The 23,156-nt window shown below is 44.9% G+C and overlaps 1 protein-coding gene across 1 annotated transcript; it reads right to left on the bottom strand.

Moving 5' to 3' along the window:
* Window positions 1–1,176: 1,176 nt before the first annotated feature.
* LOC125511322 (MADS-box transcription factor 58) lies at window positions 1,177–5,431 on the bottom strand. The gene is made up of 6 exons (XM_048676666.2): window positions 4,627–5,431; window positions 4,473–4,540; window positions 3,755–3,796; window positions 3,494–3,575; window positions 2,505–2,619; window positions 1,177–2,409 (listed from the first exon to the last, which is right to left on the bottom strand). The coding sequence occupies exons 2-6, from the start codon at window positions 4,505–4,507 to the stop codon at window positions 2,330–2,332; spliced, it is 354 nt and encodes a 117-aa protein (XP_048532623.2). The 5' UTR covers window positions 4,508–4,540; window positions 4,627–5,431; the 3' UTR covers window positions 1,177–2,329.
* Window positions 5,432–23,156: the final 17,725 nt, after the last annotated feature.

Genomic DNA, 23,156 nt, shown 5'->3' on the forward strand with positions numbered 1-23,156 from the left:
ACCCGTCAGTCCTTGCGCCTGAACCGGCCATGCCACCTTCTCCCCTTCAAACTGAAGCACCAGAAGACCCGGCTGCCAATGCTCAATTAGATCCTCCTGAGCCGTCAGCTGACGATACCATCGTTAACCCCTCTACTACCGGACCGTCCAGCTCGGCCAACCCGCCATCATCGTCTTCCCATGATGTTCTGATTACTGGAAGCCGTTTTGTTGAGCCGGGGACTCCCACCGTGTTGGCTCATCACACCGCTAAACAAGAGGCCCTGGAGAGACAGAAAGTGCGTTTTGATGTTTCTCACTACAACCATCTGAACGCCAATGACATATTGTCTGGCTATCTCAGCCATGTGCACTCCAGCCATGACTCGGAAGTCGAGATGGTAAAGCAATTGCAGCTAAAGTATGAGGTATGCTCTTCCGGCTTACTTATATTCTGCCAGCCCCCAAGTCTTTAGATTATGATAAAACCTGAATGATCTGTAGACTTATGATATAGGCTAAAGCTTTACCCTTAGATTTTTCTAAAGTCCAACAGAATAGTATAAACTTCACTTATAGTCCCCAAGGGCCGGCTCGATGGATCAAAATGAACCGGTACTTAACTTCAGAATTGTCACTACAAGAAATATGTCAACTTGTGACCACCACTATTGGTCACTGAAAGGTCATTGTTTTTCATTTGTGACCTTTTTTGACCAAAAACAGAAGGTCAAAAGCTGGCGATCGTAAACTGAAATTAACGACCTTCTCTGTGATATGTAAAAGGTCGTTGGTTCTTTGACCAAAATTTTGGTCACTAGCAACCTCCCCAGGCCACGTAGGAATCCAACGTGGCAAGCTGACGTGGATAAGAATCAGCCTGGTCCAATTCGGTGTTTTACATGGGCCGAGCCCATTAATTCAGCCTTTTTAATATTTATTTTTCCTGTTAATTTTCGCTAGCTATATGGGCTTGGGCCATTGATTCGGCCTTTATTTCTGAGATGCAGCCTGGACCAACAATTCAGCCTTTTCAGTTTTGGGTTGCGGCCTTTTTTCCTTTTTTGCAAATGGGTCCCAATTGTCAGGTTCTAAATGGGCCCCAAATGTTTGATTCTAGTTTGTGGGTCCTTGTTGTCATGGTCATGTTCCTCAGATTTCAATATGCCAGTAACTAAACCAGTATTTAAATCAAAATAGACAGAAAACAGATGTAATACTTCAAATAACAAGAAGCAATCTGTTACATCATCTAACACACATACAAATGTGATCACACACATACAAATGCGATCACAGTATAATCAGCTCTACAAGTGGATCACATGAGCCAAGTTCGTGCTTCAGTTTGTTCCAACAGATCAGCATCAAGGGCTTCATTACTCCTTGAACTAGCTCCAATGAGCTGGAACTATGCTTCTTCCGACTTCTTCGTCTTGATGCTCGCGACAAAACATGAAAGGCCAGCATGTGCATGTTATAGAACAAAATGGTTAGAAACAAAATAAAAGCAAATCTAACAGCAGATACAAAAATAATGAAGGCCATTCTGTGTGCATATATACCAGCAGAACACATAAACCCATCCATAAAAATCTTGTTTTTGAACATTGGCATCAAATCAACACAAACACTGAATTAACATGCACGAAAGGAAAGAGCTAATACAAGGCAGGTATATGGGTATCAAAACTAACAAGAAAGGAACAACAATCTATTTTAAGTATTTAAGGTTTGAGGCATTTTCGATACTACAATCAATATATAACAGCCAACATTTCAATCCATGGACACCACATGACAGAAAAGGTACTAAGGCACTTGCTACATAAAACCAAAGCAAGGTACATAGCACATGCATGCCAACAATAAATTGGTACCAAATCCAGAAATCATCGTCTGAAATGAAGTTAATGAGAAATTTTAGAATCAATTTAACAGTTGATAGTAATGTTTGCATTGGACACATCCAGAACTAAAATTATACATACACGTCGAAATTCCGATGGCCAATGCCTCAGTATAGTAAACACTAAGCATGGGACATAGTAAAGATTTGACACAACCAGAACTGAAAGCATTCACTCCATCATGCATATCTACAATGCAGCACACAAGAAAAGAGAGATATGCAACGGGGTAGCAATGACATACAGATAATCGCTTAACAAGCAGCACGAACATGAATAAATCACATAACTAAGTACAACCAAGTATCCCAGCTGAGAGCAAACATGTATTCAACATTTCTGCCATTTTGATACATGCACGACAAAGAGTGGCGCTCATTTCTTACCACGGCAAAAGGAAGAGATGACCCCAGACAATGCCCTACTTCTCTAGGTCGCACTCAAGGCTCAACCAACTCCACGGTGTGGATGATGACCCCTCCTTGCTCTGTCCGGACGGCGGGGTGCAAACTCGGAAGCCCTGCACATTACAACTTGCATCAATGCAGCAACCATACAAGGAACTGATATGAAGCAGAGCATAAATTGAGAGAAAGTTACTGTCCAGGAGCTGACCTTCCAATGGATAATCATGGTGCGTCGTGGTGCCTTCATCTGGAGTCACAGGTCGAGTTGTGGGTTGCTGCTTTGCTTCCCCATATAGCACACCAGGTTCTCCTAAGATAGCAAACTGAAAACACAAAACATGATTAGGGAGTTGGTACATAAGAAAAGGAATTCATGCACGAATGGCATGTACAACTAAAAAAATCAGGCATCACATATTATTAGAATTGCATATTAGATGGCTGCAAGGTAAGTGTTTCTTCATATAAAGTAATTAGAAATACGTAGCCCGTAACTGTGCTGTAAGGATGGTTCTTTACAAAAAAAGAATTTGTAAGGTGCTTGGCTGGAGCGGACGATCTAATTGTTATGATTTGTTGCTTCTGAATCACCGCAACGCTCAAAAGGGAATCATAACAGTGGATGATAGTTCAACTTCTGGTTATGGTGTTTCTTGTCCATTTTGCTGACTTGTACAAATAAATTCGAACATGTTGCTGGATGGCTTGCAGCTTATAAAAAATGCACTTGAAGCAACAATTAAATCACTGTATATAATTGAAGGGCTTGCCATATACTTACTGCCTGGCTTCAAGCAACGAATCACTCAAAACATACGAGTACTTATTTAATATAAGGAAATAAGAATGCCAGGAATGATTGATGACATGCATCCACCTGAAATATGGTTGTCTGGTATGGTGTTTCTAGGACAGATTTAGGGATTCTTGTACTAGGTAGTAGCTCATTGGTTTTTCAGGCAATCAAAAGATAGTAATACATCCGCAGAAAACAGGGAAGGGCGCCCCGGCCAATAGCAAAGGGATTTTAGGTTTAGGTTCAGGAGCAAAGTCTAGCAATCTACTGTAAGTAGTACTAGTACTCTGTATGTAGTAACTGAGTAGAAAAGGACTAGTAGAAGGTGTTGACTTTACAGATCACATCTTGGGTGTCAATTCAAGCAATTGTTGTAGAGTGAAAGAATGACATGATGTTACCTGGGCATTGACTTCTGCAACCGTGCTAGAGTTGGATGTGTCATGGTTGGCCTTTTTGTTCCTCTCAATGGTGGCTTTCACACTGCAAGTAACCGTTCAATGTCTAATTAGTACACATATATCTACACTCTGAAGAAAATTATACTAGAAATTAAGAAAAAGTATAATCACATGTATGCAAGGCAACTATATTGCATCACATGTTTCCTTATATCAATACTGCCATACTAGTAGGTTATAGTGTAGTACTTATTGTCTTACCAGATCCGCTGGCCGGCAGCTTCTCCCACGCCCCATTCTGGACTGCAAAGAAACCAAGATAATTTCGTGTCACATTTGTCTGCACAGCACCAACACAAACTGATGTATGCACTACTGTACACGAGTGAAAAATACTGCTCTATAACACTGGATAACAACAGACAACATCTGGCCAGTATCTAACCGAGATCCAGGCGGTTCTGAATCTAGCCACTCTGCGTCTCTGCAAGATTGCTTTTTATGAGACACAGCTAGCTGCTAGTGCTTGATATAAACAACTGAATATGGCTAGGTGTTAACTGAAATATGGCGCGCTCTGAACCTAAGCTAACTCTGCCTCTTTGCGAACATGTGGACCTTCATCCATAAAAGAAAATCCCCTTTTTATCTATTTCTGGGAACGGTTCCATCAGTTTATGAGTTTTTTGTCATTTTTTAGAGTGAGAGAGTCAGTTGATGAGTTAACTTAACAAACATCCACACAAATAAATCCAGATCCTGTGGCTAACGTTTCTATACTCAGTGAGACGTGATGCATTGTTACCCCTAATTAATTAGCTCAAAATCTTACTCAACAAAAGAAAGATGTAGATTGTTAAGTAGGCAGATAATAATGTTTGCGACGGGGAGGCAGTCATGCAGGTAGATTTTCCCTCCACCTAAGGTTCAGCTAAGTGCAAGAAACATGAAGAGAGATCCATTTTCAGAGAATCATTACCCAGTCATAGTCACCACTGGCCCTTTCCACTCCATACTCCATGCCTACATACACCCCAGCAACAACACCTGCAGATTAGTCACACAAAAAAGCATCTGAATCTGTCAGCGAGAATTAGAAGAACAGATGAAAGAGTAGGGTGGGGGGTGCGTACGGTGCCGATCTTGAGGAAGCCGTCGACGGTGAGGTTGAGGAGCGGGTTCCCGAGGTCTATGGCCCCCATCTACTAAGGCAACGCTGCTGGAGCAGAGGTGAACGAGGACAACTGCGATGGGGCGGCGCCATGGTCCCCTCCCGGTCCAACGTGGCCTAGCCTCAGATGATGGCCGCCCGCTCCATCCCCCTCCAGATCACGCAGGACAAGAGGGAGGAGGACGTCGACGGGGGACGCCGGCCAGCCCCTCCTGCGCCAACTCCGGGGACGCCGACCGCAATGAGTGCGTCTGTTAGGAACCACAGGAGAGGGAGGGGAGGCGCGGAGTGTTGTGCGTGTACGTGGTTGCGGCGGGGCACGCCGCCATCCTGGCCGTGGACTGCCTGCCTGTGGTCGCTAGGCCGGCGAGACGAGGCGCCGCGCGGCAAAATCCCAAGGACATGGTGGTTGGTTGGCTCGGAGCGGATAAGGCTGGGGGAGAACAGGAGGAGGGAGGAGCTCGATCTCGTCTATAGGGAGGGTCATCGATGGTGGACAGCAGATCGAGATCTGAGGGAGGAAGAGGGTAACTTGGATACGGGGATCTGGGATCGAGGGGCGCGGGAGAGGGTGGAGCAGCGGCGCTTGGCGGTGTGGGTCGAGCTCTGCCGGAGGGAGGTGTCCGACACGCGCAGGAATGGAGATGGAGGCCGGGGACGGGAGGGCGAGGGGTTCTGACTTGGATTGGATCTGGGAGGAAGAAGGGGGCAGCGGCGGCTGGAGTGGGAGTGGATCTGGGTTAGGGTTTGGGTGGTTGGGCTGTGGGTGGGACGAGGAGTGAGAGCATGAGGGGTTGTGGGTCATTAGATCTGTGAATATCCGACGGTCTCTGATGCTTGATCTGCGTGACATGTCCATGAACCAATCAGAAGGATGTATAGGCTTTGATGATGTTATGACCATGTAAATTGGTCTTAATCGATTAACAATAAGCAAACAACTACGAGTCAGTCAGATAATTTTGTCTAGAAATCATCCGCCTAGCTAGCCGCCCGATCTGCGCATTGGCAGTTGTTCGATCACATCAATATGTCACGATAGCACCGAGCGTGAAAAAGCTTCAACGCAACACCGATGACATCCCCATGAAGCTCCATTACAGCTCTCAACGACGTGCTACGAGCTCCAACCCAGCACCACGGTGCCTGATGAAGCTCCATTGCAGTGTCGAGGAGATCCAACGCAGCACCACAATGCCCGGCGGTAAGTTCCCTTCTCTTTTTATGACAATGTTTACGTACGGTTCCCTCAAATAACTAGATGTACTTTCATACTAGGTGGGATTTTCGTCGATTCACTATGAAGCGGGGCAAATTTTAACTACAGCTGCCTCATAGTTTGTTCAAATGATTCCATATTTCGCACAAGTTTGCATCTTGGAATTACAAACAATATTGCCAAAGGGATTTTTTATTTTATTTTCACAAGAAATCAATTTTCCATTTTTTGAGTGTCCAAAATGAGTTATTTTGTGAAGGACCTACCATATATTTGTTACAAATTTGGACAAAATTAATTTTCTAAAATATTAGGACATATTTAATGCACAATTGACAAAATGGTTGGGTGCCAAAAGATTCGATCCACATTTCCTGAAAAAGACAAATTTCCGCCGATTCAGCAGGAAGCGGGTCAAATTTGAACTGCAGCTGCCTCATAGTTTGCTCTTTATTTTTTCCAAAAATCATTTCTAGGTAAATAAGTATCTATTTAATCATAGAAGCACCCAAAAAAATCCAAGATTCAAGCAGTAGCTAGGAACGGTCATGCCCGTCGTTTTGACCGCATTTTGAAACGGGCATAAAAAATTCAAAAAAAATCGAAAAATTGGAAAACCTTTGCATCGTGTCATCATATGTGACCAAGTTACCAGGAAAAATAATAAACTTGTAATACAATAATTCTTTTAAAAAGTGTTCTCAAAAACGAGCTATCATGTGTGAAGATTCATGGCTTTGAAGCCAAATGATCAATGTTATAGCCACATTCATGGCATAGTTTGTTAAAATGATCTCATATTCTGCACAAGGGTGCATCTTGGAATGGCAAACAATGTTGCCTAATGAAGTTTTCATTTTCTTTGGACGAAAAATTCATTTTCCATTTTTTGAATGCCCAAAATGAGTTTTTTTGTGAAGGACCTACCATATATTTGTTGCAAAATTGGACCAAATCAATTTTCTAAAATATTAGGTCATATTTAATTCATAATTGACAAAATTCTTGGGTGTTAAAAGTTTTGATCCACCTCTGGTGAAAAAGACAAATTCCCGCCGATTCAGTAGGAAGCGGGTCAAATTTGAACTGTAGCTGCCTCATAGTTTGCTCTTTATTTTTTCCAAAAATCATTTGTAGGTACATAAGTATCTATTTAATCAGAGAAACATCAAAAGTTTTCCAAGATCCAACCACTAGCTAGGAACGGTCAAGCCAGCCGTTTTGACCGCATTTTGAAACGGGCATAAAAAATTCAAAAAAAATCAGAAAATTGGGAACCCTTCGCATTGTGCCATTATATGTGGCCAAGTTCCCAGGAAAAATAACAAACTTGTAATACGACAATTATTTTAAAAAAATGTTCTCAGAAACGAGCTATCACGTGTGGAGATCAATGGCTTTCAAGTCAAATGATCAATCTTATGGCCACATTCATGGCATAGTTTGTTCAAATGATCTCATATTGTGCACAAGGGTGCATATTGGAATGGCAAACAATGTTGCCTAAGGAAGTTTTCATTTTCTTTGGACGAAAAAATCATTTTCCATTTTTCGAGTGCCCAAAAGGAGGTTTTTTTGTGAAGGGCCTCCCAAATAATTGTTGTAAAATTGGATCAAATCGATTATATAAAATACTAGGACATATTTAATGCACAATTGACAAAATGGTTGGGTGTAAAAAGTTTTGATCCACCTCTCGTGAAAAAGACAAATTTCCGTCGATTCAGTTGGAAGCGGGTCAAATTTGAACTGCAGCTGCCTCATAGTTTGCTATTTATTTTTTCCAAAAATCATTTCTAGGTACATGAGTATCTATTTAATCAGAGAAACACCAAAAAAATTCCAAGATTCAACCACTAGCTAGGAACAGTCATTCCCGCCGTTTTGACCGCATTTTGAAATGGGCATAAAAAATTCAAAAAAAATCAAAAAATTGGGAAACCTTCGCATTGTGTCATTATATGTGGCCAAGTTCCCAGGAAAAATAACAAACTTGTAATATGGCAATTATTTTAAAAAAGTGTTCTCAGAAATGAGCTATCATCTCTGAAGATTCATGGCTTTCAAGCCAAATGATCAATCTTATGGCCACATTCATGGCATAGTTTGTTCAAATGATCTCATATTGTGCACAAGGGTGCATATTGGAATGGCAAAAAAATTTGCATAAGGGAGTTTTCATTTTCTTTGGACAAAAAATCAATTTTCCATTTTTCGAGTGCCCAAAATGAGTTTTTTTGTGAAGGACCTACCATATATTTGTTGCAGAATTGGACCAAATCAATTTTATTAAATACTAGGCCATGTTTAATGCACAATTGACAAAATGGTTGGGTGCCAAAAGTTTGTGTCCACCTGTGGTGAAAAAGACAATTTTTTGCTGATTTAGTAGGAAGCGGGACAAATTTGAACTGCAGCTGCCTCATAGTTTGCTCTTTATTTTTTCAAAAAATCATTTCTAGGTAGAAAAGTATCTATTTAATCAGAAATACATGGTTTGGTGGCGATACGTTGAGGTTTGGATGGTGGCCCAGGGCCCCAACTCCAAAGCGCGTAGACTTGCATGCCCGCCGCGTGGTCACCACGTGACCGTGGTGTTGCCACGCGTTCCGGGCGGCCTAGGCATGTCTAGTGGGTTGGGCACTCCCCTGATAGGTGTTAGGAAGAAGAAGGCAATATAAGAATCTCACGAGGAGACTGAACCGAGTTCAAACATGAATCAGCACCCAAGTGTTTGATTAGTGGTACGGGAAATGCACATGGCCAATGGGCCTGAGTTTTGGCCGAGGATGATCATCTACTAAGGACACTATCTTGGAAAATTTGCAGCTCAAATGGAGGAGCCTAGGTGTCACTTGCTTTGCAACGTACCACACTGGACAGAAACATGAATGTTAAAGACACAGTCACATGTATTGTTAGACGGGGCTCAAAATTTGTGGAGAGCTATGATTTGGGAATATACAAGATGTGGCCAAAATTCAGCTCATTAGGATATGCCTAGCCAGTACTTCCTTCACAACAGTTCGAGCTGAACAAAAACTTTGGAAATTTGCCGAGGAAATTTTACCAGTCAAATGGAGTTGAATATTGTCATGAGGCAATGATTTGGATAGTAAAGAATGCCCAATTTTTTTGGGAATTTTGGGAATGACAGAAATATAGGTTGCTTCACAACCTAGGGCAAAAATTGAAACATGGGCATGACACATAGGCAAAACTGATGAGGTGGCGCCTTATCATAGCAATAAGTACCAATGCATCCACGTTCGCAACGTCATGACCATTTATATTGGTCGTAATCATGTAGAAATAAGGTCATTGGCGCCTCTTGTCTGCTCTGTGACCATTTGGTGTAAGCAATTTCAGTGTTTGAGCCCTTCCAAGCGAAGTGGCCCTGAATTTACGACCAATTCAGCTGGGGTCACTAAGAGAAGGTCATAAGTTGACATATTTCTTGTAGTGTGTCCCAATAAGCATTGTAATCCGGCTTAATATTGAATAACTTTCTGAATATCATACATTAGCCCCCAAGTGCCAAGTGCTATTACTTTGTAAGGCACTTGGGACTTGAAATATATAAGAGTCGTAAAAAATTGTTTTGGCAGACATTAGCCCCAAGTGTCAAGTGGTCTTGCAGTGCATAGTACTTGAGACTTGAATCTTAAGTTTAAGCTTTGACACACCTGTATACGTTTTGCAGAACGCCCTATCTGAATTGAGCTCTCAATTAACTAAAGCAAAGACCCGGCTGGCGGAACAAGAGACAGAGATCAAAACTGCTGACACTAAACTCCAACTGAGTCTTTTTGAGACAGAGAAATCGAAGACCAGTTTGACGGCCAAGAAGAAATCCTGGGTTGAAAAAAGACACTGCTAATCGAACGTGCTGAAAAAGCTGAATCAGCTCTTGAGGAGGTTACCATCGAGCTTACCGGTTTAAAGAGTCGGGTGTCTCAAATGGTCTCCACCATCATTGGTAAGTTATCTGAGTTTAATCACTTATACCTTCTTTTTGACCTGGAATATGAACCGCCTAATGAGCCTCTGTATAAAAAAACTTCCCAGGTCCTCGAAGGAAAAATCTGAGCCAAGACAGCGTGATCAAGCTGAAGGCGGTTTATACATTAGTAGAGCAATTGTATACTGGCACTCAACAAGCACTTGCCACCATGTCCCCTGCCAACCAAGGACCCAATCGGCTGAGCGACGTTTTGAAGAAATTGTCAATCTTACCCGCCAGGTTCCAAGAGGTCAAACAATCCTGCGCTAGAGCCGGAGCCTTGACTGCTCTGAGCCATTCCAAGGTTTGGGTGCCAGATCTAGACCCGGCGGACGTAGCCAGGGGGTACCCTACTGTGAAGGAAGACGGGTCTCTGTTTGACCAGGATGACTTCGTTGCTTGCGTGAGGGAAGTTCGACCTCAGGCTACTATTCTTGGAGATGAAACCAATATTGACAAATGTCAGCCGGGTTTTGATTTGGAGAATAAGAAGATGGCGACTCCCTCTTACAAGGTGACAGACCTTCTCCCGCCGGTTCGTCAACATACGTTTGCTCCAGAAGTTGATCTGGCTGGCCTGATTGATGATGAATCAGAGTCCAATTCCAGCTTTCAATTAACAGAAGGAGGTGAACCGGCGAAGGAAGAGTGAGAACCATCTTTGTGGGCTCTTGAACGCCTTGTAATATAATTAGCTTGAAACAACAGCATATTTTGCCTATGCCATCATGCATAAGATGCCATTTGTGACTCTTTGCTTCCTGATATCAATATACGCGTCACATTCATGGTTATCTTTGTAATATTTCAGCTTTGTTCCTGTAGCAAAGGAGAAGCTTGCTTGGAGGTTTAGCACCGAACGGGTCAGAATACCCGGTACATGACCGATAGTTTTATCATAGTAGAAAAACAGAACTAGATGTGAAAATAAACATGGTTGAAATAACCTTGGATTAACACATAAAGAAACTGTTCATAAACAACAATCATACCTGTATCTTTGACCTCTGGACCACCGGTTTATATGACCCATGTGATGAGGTTGATGATCCAGTCCTTTTGAGAAGTCAATGCTTCTGAATGCCTGATGATTATCATGCCTTGGCGGCTTATTGTCAAATAGTCAAGCCGGCGAAAAGACCATGCTGATTATTTAAAATTTGAGACAATAAAAGACCAATAAGACAAATAACAGGTGGCAAACAATATAAATAACCTTGTAACTAAAGGTTGGGGGTTTCTGATTTGAATACGATCAGTAAACCAGACCAAAGGGGTTAAGCTAAGATTTGAATACGATCATATAGCCCCCAGTGGCTTTGGCGTTGCGCCGATCAAGAGGGTACCGACAGCTATGTTCTCTTTGGTTCGAATACGACCTATGTTTGAACAGGAAGCCCCCAAATGATCTTGAGAGGTTTTTAATGACCCTGATTCGAATACGATCCAAGTCGGACCCAAAAGGGGTTAAGCTATGATTCGGATACGATCAAGAAGCCCCTGGTGAGTTTGGCTTTGAGCCGATCAAGAGGGTTACGACAGCTATGTTCTCTTTGGTTCGAATACGACCTATGTTTGAACAAGAAGCCCCCAAGTGATCATGAGGTTTACAGCTAGATTTGAATACGATCTTAAGCCGGACCAAAAAGGTTAGACTTGATTCAGATATAATCAGCTCCTTAATAGTCATTTTAAATAGTGAAAAAGAGTAAAGATATATAATCTTTGAAAAGGAAAAGGACAGAGGTCCTGCTTTATTACTTATCATAGTATATACAACGTCAAAGTATGTACATGATGAGAGCCGGTGGCTCAGGTGTAGTATGGCCGAAGTTGAGGAATGTTCCACGGCCGGCGGGTCTCCTCCTCTGACTTACGTGAATCTTTGTGCTCTCGAACATCAATGAGGTAATATGACCCGTTGTTTAAGTTCTTGCTGACCACAAAGGGTCCTTCCCAAGGTGGGGATAGCTTGTGTGCATCTGACAGATCCTGGATGAGCCGGAGCACCAGGTCACCTTCTTGAAAAGTCCTGGACTTAACCCGGCGGCTGTGATAGCGGCGCAAGTCCTGTTGATAAATTGCTGATCGAGCTGCTGCTAAGTCTCTTTCCTCATCTAACAAGTCAAGAACATCATGTATGGCTTGTTCGTTATTAGCTTCAACATAAGCCGCCACACGAGGCGAGTCATGACGAATGTCACTAGGCAGTACTGCTTCCGCTCCATAAACCATGAAGAAGGGTGTATAACCCGTAGATCTGTTAGGGGTGGAGTTAATACTCCACAATACCGAGGGTAACTCCTCTACCCAGCAACCCGGGGTCCGTTGTAAGGGAACCATGAGCCGGGGCTTGAGACCTTTTAAAATTTCCTGATTTGCTCTCTCAGCCTGCCCATTAGATTGAGGGTGAGCTACAGAAGAAACATCAAGCCGGATATGCTCACGTTGACAGAACTTCTCCATAGCCCCTTGGGATAAATTAGTGCCATTGTCAGTGATAATGCTGTGTGGAAAACCAAAGCGAAAGATCACCTTTTTCATGAACTAAACCGTTGTGGCTGCATCAGACTTACTCACTGGCTCCGCCTCAACCCACTGTGAATTTGTCAACTGCTACTAAAAGATGTGTCTTTTTATCCTTAGACCTTTTGAAAGGTCCAACCATGTCAAGCCCCCAGACCGCAAACGGCCAGGTGATTGGAATCATCCGTAACTCTTGAGCCGGCACATGTGCTCGTCGTGCAAATTTTTGACATCCATCACACCTACTGACCAGATCCTCTGCATCAGCGTGAGCCGTCAACCAGTAAAAACCATGACGAAAAGCTTTGGCCACAAGAGACTTTGACCCGGCGTGATGACCACAATCCCCTTCTTGGATCTCACGAAGTATTTCTTGGCCTTCTTCAGGAGAAACACACCGCTGAAATGCTCCAGAGACGCTGCGATGGTATAACTGTCCGTTAGAAATCATCATTGATTTGGACCGCAGGGTTATCTGTTGGGCCAGGGTCTCATCCTCTGGCAACTCACCCCGGGTCATGTAAGCCAAGAACGGTACTGTCCAATCTGGGATGACGTGAAGAGCCGCCACCAACTGTGCATTCGGGTCAGGAACGGCTAAATCTTCCTCTGTAGGTAACTTAACAGACGGGTTATGCAAAACATCCAAAAAGGTGTTAGGTGGCACCGGCTTACGCTAAGACCCCAACCGGCTTAGAGCATCTGCCGCTTCGTTCTTCCTACGGTCAATGTGTTCCACCTGATAACCTTTAAAATGTCCTGCAACAACATCGACTTCATGGTGATAAGCCGCCATGAGAGGGTCCTTGGAATCCCACTTGCCTGACACCTGCTGAGCCACCAAATCTGAATCGCCAAGACACCGGACCCGGCTCAGGCTCATCTCTTTGGCCATTCGAAGACCATGGAGCAAGGCTTCATACTCTGCTGCGTTGTTAGTACAAGGAAGCATCAATCGCAACATATAAAAAAACTTGTCACCTCGAGGGGAAGTTAAAACAACTCCAGCCCCTGAGCCTTCCAATTGTCTGGACCCATCAAAGTGAATCGTCCAATACATGTTTTCTGGTTTCTCTTCTGGCATCTGCATCTCTGTCCAGTCATTAATAAATTCAACCATCGCTTGAGATTTGATCGCAATACGTGGCACATACTTCAACCCATGAGACCCAAGTTCAATGGCCCACTTGGCGACTCGTCCAGTAGCTTCTCTATTTTGGATGATGTCTCCCAAAGGAGCAGAGCTAACCACAGTGACTGGGTGACCCTAAAAGTAATGTTTGAGCTTCCGGCTTGCCATGAACACCCCATACACGAGCTTCTGCCAATGTGGATATCTTTGTTTAGATTCAATCAGCACCTCACTGACGTAGTAAACCGGCCGTTGAACCGGATGTTGCTTGCCAGCCTCCTTGCGCTCCACCACAATTGCCACACTAACAGCTCATGAGTTAGCGGCTACTTATAACAAAGGCGACTCTTTCTCAACTGGAGCAGCAAGAACCGGCGGCTCAGCAAGCTGTTTCTTCAGATCCTCAAAAGCAGAGTTTGCAGCATCGCTCCAAACGAAATCATCCGTTTTTTTCATCATCTGATACAAAGGCATCGCCTTCTCCCCTAACCGGCTTATGAACCGGCTCAGAGCAGCGATGCGACCCGCCAGCCATTGAACGTCATTGATGCACACCAGTTTGGACAAGGAGGTGATTGCCTTAATTTTCTCCGGGTTAGCTTCAATACCTCTGTTAGATACCAAAAAACCCAAGAGTTTGCCAGCGAGGACTCCAAAAACACACTTAGCCGGGTTAAGCATCATCTTGTAGACCCGGAGGTTATCAACGGTCTCCTTCATATTAGTTACTAAGGTTTCCTCTTTTCTGGACTTCACCACTATATCATCCACATAAGCATGAACATTGCTCCCAATCTGATTGTGAAGGCAATTTTGCATACACCGTTGATAAGTCGTCTGGGCACTCTTAAGCCCAAAAGGCATAGATACATGGCAGAAGGATCCAAACAGAGTGATGAAGGCTGTCTTCTCTTGGTCCTTGACTGCCATCTTGATCTGATGATAACCTGAATACGCATCCAGAAAACTCAAATGCTCACAACCCGCCGTAGCATCAATTATTTGATCAATACGAGGGAGAGCAAAAGGGTCAGCTGGACAAGCTTTATTTAAATCGGTGTAATCCACACACATACGCCAGGTGCCGTTCTTTTTGAGTACGAACACCGGGTTAGCCAACCACTCTGGGTGAAAAACTTCCACAATGAACCCGGCCGCCAAGAGCCAGGTCACCTCTTCTCCAATGGCCTTGCGCCTTTCCTCGTTAAACCATCGGAGAAACTGCCTTACCGGCTTAAACTTCGGATCAATATTAAGAGTGTGCTCAGCGAGTTCTCTCGGGACACCCGTGTAAGGTCATTTCCCTACTTTGTGTTTTGGAGGATGATGACAACCCTTTATTTACCTAATCTTATGCTAAGTGTTCCAGGTTTCGGTTTTAGGTCTTCTTCAATTAGCTATTCTCTCTGAAGAAAAAAGGATCGAAGACGGTGTTTTCTACACATTTGTCTATCTCTTTTGGTCATAGGGAACCCGTACTATTAAGAGGAAATCCACATTGGAAAGTGTTGGGGGTATCCATTCACGTACACTTACCTCACCCCTCTCTTGTCTTCCCCTTCCTTCCTACTGTCTACTGTGGGCTCCAGCGGTTGTACCGCTCTCTGGAGCGGTTGTACCGCTGGGTCTTGGCGCTGACCAGTTTTGTTCAAGCGGTTGTACCGCTGCTTCCGGGCGGTGGTACCGCCAACGCTCAGCAAGGACTAGGGCGGTTGTTCCGGCCAGGCACCGCCCAAGTACCGGTCTGGCCTCTGTTTTGATGCAGTACTCATGCGGTGGTGGCCCGGTTGGTACGGTCGTACCGGCACCACCGGGGTCCGGAGCGGTTCTACCGCTCAGGACTTAGCCGCCCGAGCGCTCGAGGCCATGCGGTTGCACCGGCCCGGTACCGCTCGACTACCGCACTCAGGGGTGACTCCCTTTTTGTTCCTATGCAGTGGTTGGGCGGTGTCTGGGCGGTTGGTCCGGTTGTTCTTCTCAACCAGTACTACCGCCTGGTCGCCCGGTTGTACCGCTTGGTAGGGTTCTGCACGTAAACTGTGAGTCCCGGTTGTACCGGGACCAGGAGCGGTTGTACCGCTGCAGCACTGAGAACACAATAACGGTTGGATTTTTAGGGTTGCTATATAAGGATGCTTCTTCTACGTACCACACCTACCTCTAACCTCTCTCTTTCCACCATTAATGCTACTCAAGCTCTCTTTGCCCGATCTCTCTCTCTAGGCACTCAAACTTGTTGATTTGCTAGGGATTGAAGGAGGAGACCTAGATCTACACTTCCACCAAAGGATATTTGCTTCCCATACTTTCTTGTGTGTATTTTGTTACTCTTGGGTGTTTTGTGCACCCTAGACGGTTGAGGTCACCTCGGAGCCATATTCCATTGTGGTGAAGTTTCGTGGTTTCATTGGGAGCCTCCAATTAAGTTGTGGAGTTTGCCCCAACCTTGTCTGTAAAGGTCCGGTTGCCGCCTCCAAGGGCACCAATAGTGGAATCACGGCATCTCACATTGTGTGAGGGCGTGAGGAGAATATGGTGGCCCTAGTGGCTTCTTGGGGAGCATTGTGCCTCCACACCGCTCTAACGGAGACGTACTTCCCCTCAAAAGGAAGGAACTTCGGTAACACATCCTCATCTTCACTGGGTCCACTCTTGGTTATCTCTTACCTTTACTTGTGCAAGCTCATTAGTGTTACTTCTCGTGCTTGCGTGTTTGTTCGTTGTTGTTGCATCATATAGGTTGCTCACCTAGTTGCATATCTAGACAAGCTACTTTGATGCAAAGTTTAATTTGGTAAAGAAAAGTTAAAAATTGTTAGTTGCCTATTCACCCCCCCTCTAGTCAACCATGTCGATCCTTTCAATTGGTATCAGAGCCTCGTCTCTTTACTAAGGACTTTGCCGTCCGAAGAGTATGGTTGATACCGTAGACGGTGTGGAGGAACACTTCAGTGTGAATCCGATCTTGTCTACGGGCGATGGGGGAACCTCGGTCTCTCGTGAGGAGTTCAATGTGGCCTTGGAGACATTGAAAACCTCCATGACGACCGAGGTTGAAAGCATGTTTACTAAATTCATTGAAGGGCTTAAATTATCCACCGCACCGTTGAAAGTGGTTGATCCCACCGACAAGGTGACGGATGCTATCTCCGACAAGGGGGAAGCTAGTAGTGAAAAGGCTCCTTCTTCTAGTGGTAAAAATGGCACCGGCATCTTTGCTCATGTGGAACCACCACTTGTTTATGGTGGACCGGTTCCTTCCACTCATTTGAATCATGCCGGTCCTCCCCCTAAGATTGTGAAAAATGAGAACTTTGATTCTTGGGTTTATCGCTTTAGGCGACATTTAAGTCATGTGAACACTAATCTTTGGAGAATCATTGAAGAAGGTTTCCATCCGCATGATCCAAGCAACTTCACTCCTCGAGAAGCCGCGGATAATCAATTCAATGAGAATGCTCTCTTCATCATTCAAGATGCAATTACACCCGAAGATCTACCTCATCTTCGGCCCTTCGCCTTGGCCAAAGATGCATGGCTTTGTGTTGTTTCTCTCTACCGGGGAAGCGCAAGCATTCAACGCTCCAACTATGAAGTAGTGCAAGATGAAGCCGATGAGTTTGCAGTGAAAGAAGATGAAGAACCTCGTGAGCTTTATCAGAGAGTAACCAAACTCGCGGTCTCACTCCAAGATCACGGGGGCAAGGACACGGATGACAATTGTATCAAGCGCAAATTCCTCAAGGCAACGATGCCTTACCATAAGGCCATGTCCTCCGTTATTTGTCAAAGACCGGACTTCCACACTTTGACCTCAAGTGAAGTTTTGGATGAGTTTGTGGCTATGAACATCTTGGACAAGACCGCCTACAATGCGGTGCTTCGTTCTCAAAAGGCAAAGAAGCCCAACCTTGCATTGAAGGCCAAGGTTTGCATTGAAGAAGAAGAAGAGGAAAGCAATCCCGAAGATACAAAGTATGCATATCATGAACACATGGCACTTGCTTCAAGGCAATTTTGGAGTAAGAAAAACTCAAGGCCAAACTTCAACAAGAACAACTCAAGTGGCACGAAGAGCAAGCAACGTGTAAGGACTTGCTACAACTGTGGCAATGTGAGTCATTTTGTTGCGGAGTGCCCGAATGAGAAGAGGGAAGACAATGGTGGCAAGCTCATTCGAAAGGAAAAAGGCAAGTCTTTCCCCAACAAGAGCAACTTCATCAAGAAAACCCCTCACAAGGCTTTGGTGGTTCAAGAAGAGTACCATGAGGATGATGATGATGAAGATGGCGAGTTGGTTGCCATGGCCTCCGTTGCCATTGCAAAAACACCATGAATATCTCTCTTCGACTCACCCAAAGAGAACATCACCGCCAAGTGCCTCATGGCTAAAGCCACCAACAAGGTAACTCCCAACATCAAAACTACCATCATTAATAATCCTTCCTTGACGGATTGCATTGACGAATGTGAGGGATCTAATGTGTAAGAAAATGAGTTTGAGTCCTTTATGGGTAAACTCAAGGGTAAATCCAAGAAGCATTTTGTTGCTCTCTTGGAACAACTTGGTGAAGCCAATGACGTGATCGAGTCTCATGAAGATACCATCTCCAAGATGGAGGGGCATAGTCGTGACTATGCCGATGAGATTTCCGATCTTTCCCATGCTCTTGAGGAAGAGCGTGGTCTTCGTTTGGCTCTTGAGGAGTCACACAACGATGATTATGCTAAGTTAAAGAAAGATCTTGATCATGCTATCGTTGTTTCTCGTGTGCTAAACTCCGAGAAGGCCAAACTTGGGGTTGATCTTGTTAGACTCAAAAAGGAGTTTGATGTACTTGACAAGGCTCACAAGGTCTTAAAGGGTGCTCATGCTAGCCTCAAAGAGTCTCATGATCAACTCCAAGTAAAGCTAACCAAGGAGAAAGCCACCTTTCCTCGTATGATGTTAATTCATAATGCAAATGCTACTAACCCGTGTTGTGAGCATGTGCATCTTGTTGAGGAGAACGCTAAGCTAATGGTGCAACTTGAGAAAGGTCTTGTGTCTTGCATACAAGGCGAGAAGAGCCTCAACGACCTCTTGACCAACCAAAAGGGAGTGGTGGCCAAGGAAGGGATTGGGTACGTGCCCAAGTCCAAGAACGAGAAGAAGAATGACAAGGCCAAATGACCTCCTCCTCTCATGCAAACCTTTGTGAAGGAGGGTGAGGGTGCTACTAAGGAGAAGGAGAAAAACTCCATGAAGGATAGTGAGGCCAAGAAGGGAAACGCTCCCCTTCCCAACAAAGCCGGTGACTTTAACCCTTCTTATGTGTTGTGCTGCGCTAGAGATGGGCATGTTTATGCCAAATTTGTTGGTTCTCCTTATGAGTACATTGAATGGTATATTTGGGTTCCTAAGACCCTTGTTACTAACATCAAAGGACCCATTACAAAATGGGTACCTAAAACCAAGCATTGATCTCTTGTAGGTGTTTGCTTCCGGTGGGGGATCATGGTTGCTCGATAGTGGAGCTACTAATCATATGACCGGAAGTAAGGACTTGGTGGACGACGTGCAAAAGATTCCATCCATGCCCACCAATGTTGAGTGGGGTGATGCCTCGTCTTCTAAGGTATTGGGACTCGACAAAGTTGTCATTTCTCATGATCTTATGATCGAGAAGGTCATGCTTGTTGAGTCCCTTGCATACAATTTACTTTACGTTCGTCAACTAGCACTCATGGGCTTTGCCACTTTCTTTGATATTGATTCCGTGGCCCTCTTGTGGAGAAAGACTCTTAAAGTAGCCTTTGTTGGGCATGTCGAGAACGGCCTCTATGTGATTAACTTTTCGAAGCGACCCACTAAGACCGCGACATGCCTAATGGCTAAAGTTGACGTGGGATGGCTTTGGCATCGCCGTTTAGCCCACGTCAATATGAGATCTTTGCAAAGTCTTCTCAAGGGGGACCATGTCCGTGGACTAACAAATGTTAGTTTTGCCAAAGATCGTGCTTGCAGTGCTTGCATCGAAGGAAAGCTACATGAGAAGGCTCACCCTCCCATGACTATCATCTACTCAAAGAGGTCTTTGGAGCTCCTTCACATGGATCTCTTTGGACCTCCATCCTTTGATAGTCTTGGGGGTAGAAAGTATTGCTTGGTGATTGTAGATGACTATTCAAGATACACTTGGGTATATTTCTTCAAGAGGAAGAGCGAGACCCAACAAACCGTCATCAACTTTGCAAATGAAGCTCAACGACAACACAATGCAAAGATCTTGACAATAAGAAGTGGCAACGGCTCCGAGTTCAAGAACTACACCTTGGATGAGTTTTTGAGTGATGAGGGAATCAAGCATCAATATTCCGCACCTTATACCCCTCAACAAAATGGTGTAGCGGAGAGGAAGAACTGGACGTTGATGGATGCGGCAAGGACCATGATGGCGGAGTTCAAGTCTCCCTACAACTTTTGGGCCGAAGCCATCAACACCGCATGTCACGCATCTAATCGGCTCTACCTCCGCAAAGGCTTGAACAAGACTCCATATGAGATACTCACCGGTAACAAGCCCAACCTCAAGTACTTCCGGGTATTCGGGTGTAAGTGTTTCATTCTCAAGAAAGGTGTCTGTTTGTGTAAATTTGAGGCTAGAGCTTATGAGGTCATATTTGTTGGTTATGCTACAAACTCTCATGCTTACCGTGTTCTCAATAAGTCCACGGGACTTATTGAGGAAATGTGTAACATGGAGTTTGATGAGAATAACGGCTCCCAAGTGGAGCAAAGTGGTACTTGTGATGTAGGTGATGAAATTCCTCCCCAAGCCATAAGAAGAATGGGTATTGGTCATATCCTACCCATTGAGGAACCCCTTGTGGCCGAAGGAGAAGGACAGTGTTCTACTCAAGTGGAACCTTCACCAACCCAAGACCCACACGCTTCCGAAGAACATAGTGAGGGCCCTCAACCTCAAGAACAAGACCAAGGGCAATATCAATCTCAAGATGGTGTTGTAACATCAAGTGATGCCCAAGGTCAAGATCAAGTTCCACGAGATCAAGAACAAGCTCAAGACGACGCTTAAGATGATCAAGTGACCACTCCTCGTCTCACCCCCGAGGAGGAATTGGAGCGTCGTGCCGCCAAGGTTGCTTCCAAGCTCTCTACCAAGGATCATCTCATGACGAATGTGCTTGGAAGCTTAAGAAAGGGGGTAATCACTCGTAGACAATTAGCAAACTATTGTGAACATCATGTGTTTGTCTCTTGTGTCGAACCCCACAAGGTCTATGAGGCGCTGGAAGATCCGGATTGGCTCAATGCCATGCATGAAGAACTCAACAACTTCGAGCGCAACAAAGTGTGGAGATTGGTGCCAAGGCCGACGGTGAACCACAATGTCATTGGAACCGAGTGGATATTTAAGAACAAGCAAGATGCTCATGGGATTATCATTCGCAACAAGGCTCGTTTGGTAGCACAAGGCTACTCCCAAGTCGAGGGTATCGACTACGGTGAAACCTTCGCTCCCGTTGCTCGTCTTGAATCCATTCGCATGTTGATTGCATATGCTTCTCATCATAACTTTAAGTTACAACAAATGGATGTGAAGAGTACTTTTCTTAATGGTCCTATTAATGAATTGGTTTATGTCAAGCAACCCCCCGGGTTCGAGGATCCCTACTTTCCCGATCATGTGTATCAACTCGATAAGGCACTCTATGGACTTAAACAAGCCCCACGTGCGTGGTATGACCACCTTACCGAGTTGTTACAAGACCGTGGTTTTGAAGTTGGGCTAATCGACCCCACTCTTTTTACTAAGAAGGTCAAAGGGGAGTTGTTTGTGTGCCAATTATATGTTGATGATATTATCTTTGGTTCCCCTAACAAAGCTTTTAATGAGGAATTTGCCGCTCTCATGACCTCAAAGTTCGAGATGTCTTCCATGGGAGAGTTGAAGTTCTTTCTCGGGTTCGAAGTGAAGCAAAGGAGAGAAGGAACCTTCATCAACCAAGCCAAATACACTCAAGACATGCTTAAGAGATTCAAGCTAAGTGATGTCAAGCCGGCGTCCACTCCCATGCCCACCAAGTGCCAACTTGACATTGATCCCAATGGTAAAGCGGTGGATCAAAAGGTATATCGCTCCATGATTGGCTCCTTGCTTTACCTTTGTGCATCTGGACCGGATATCATGTTGAGTGTGGGAATTTGTGCACGGTTTCAAGCCGCACCTAAGGAAAGTCACTATGTGGTGGTCAAACGAATCTTTCGATATTTGGCTCATACCCCAAACTTTGGCTTATGGTACCCAAGAGGAGCAAACTTCAAGCTTGTAGGTTATTCGGACTCGGATTGGGCGGGAGACAAAGTGGATAGGAAGTCCACTTCCGGAGGGTGCCAATTTCTTGGCTGCTCTTTGGTGAGTTGGTCTTCCAAGAAGCAAAGTTGTGTGTATCTCTCGTCCACGGAAGCGGAGTATGTGGCTGCCGGTAGTTGTTGTGCTCAACTTTTATGGATGAGGCAAACTTTAAAGGATTACGGTGTCATCTGTGACAAAGTGCCTCTTTGGTGTGACAATGAAAGTGCCATCAAGATTTCTCTCAACCCGGTGCAACACTTCAAGACGAAGCATATTGAGATTCGGTATCACTTTATCCGGGACCACATAAGGCGAGGGGAAATCGAGCTCAACTACGTCAACACTCATGATAACCTGGCAGATATTTTCACAAAACCCTTGGATGAAGCAAGATTTTGCGAGTTAAGGCATGAGCTAAATATCATTGATTCGAGCAATGTTGCTTGAACCCTTGCACACCCCACCATACTCAACTTGTTATCTTGTTTAGATGTAGGCATGGACATAGGGGGAGTGGTGTTCTCTGAATGAACTCTTCCTCCCCCCATTATGCATAAATTGATCAACTCTTTCACATTATCTTGTTGAAAGACGAGTTTTGGTCATGGGCCCAAGGATAATTCTTCGCGGTGCCATACCAATTGACTCATACATAGTTGGCTACGGCCTCCGACCCCCTTGATAGTGTTGTGCCTTGTGTTAGTCCTTCTTGTCCTTGCCTTAGTTTGTTTTCTTAGGCGCTAGGTGCTGGGGTCTCCAAGTGTGGTTCTCTTTCGTTTTCTTTTGTTTTTTTCTTGGAGACCCACCTTTTCCCCTGTGCCTTCTCTATCCCAAGCCTTCCCTTCCTCAAGCCATCTAGTCTAATTGCACACACTTGACCATGGCTTTGGTGATGGTGACCGGGCGGTACAACCGGGGTCACAGGAGGTTCTACTGCTGGTGCTCTCCAGGCGGTCTCCCAGTGGTGCTTGAGCGGTTGCATCGCTTAACCACTGGGGTGCCCGTCTGAACGGTTCTATCGGTTGGTTACGGTGGTACTACCGCTGCCTCTTGGCGACGGAAGTACCGCCCGCAACCATTGGCTCGTACCAGGCAGCGGTACAACCGCTTCCTTGAGCGGTACAACCGACGCGCGACTTTGGGCCTATATATTCCCTTCGGGGCTGGTGGGGGTTTCTTTTCTCTCTCCCCCAGCCCTTCCCATCTTGTGCCCTAGCCGCCGGCCGCCATTGCCTCTGCCCCGTAGTGCTTC

The sequence above is a fragment of the Triticum urartu genome, chromosome 5A, assembly GCF_056163025.1.
Source record: "Triticum urartu cultivar PI428250 chromosome 5A, HENAU_Tu73, whole genome shotgun sequence".
Taxonomy (NCBI): domain Eukaryota; kingdom Viridiplantae; phylum Streptophyta; class Magnoliopsida; order Poales; family Poaceae; genus Triticum; species Triticum urartu.

Bases quoted from the DNA above. Each gene is read 5' to 3' on its own strand.
- LOC125511322 (XM_048676666.2), bottom strand. From the start codon at position 4,507: ATGGAGTGGAAAGGGCCAGTGGTGACTATGACTGG. The intron at 2,620-3,493 runs GTAACATCATGT...TTGTGTTTTCAG, and splicing joins TTGCAGAAGTCAATGCCCAG to TTTGCTATCTTAGGAGAACC. The intron at 2,410-2,504 runs GTCAGCTCCTGG...TGTAATGTGCAG, and splicing joins CCATGATTATCCATTGGAAG to GGCTTCCGAGTTTGCACCCC.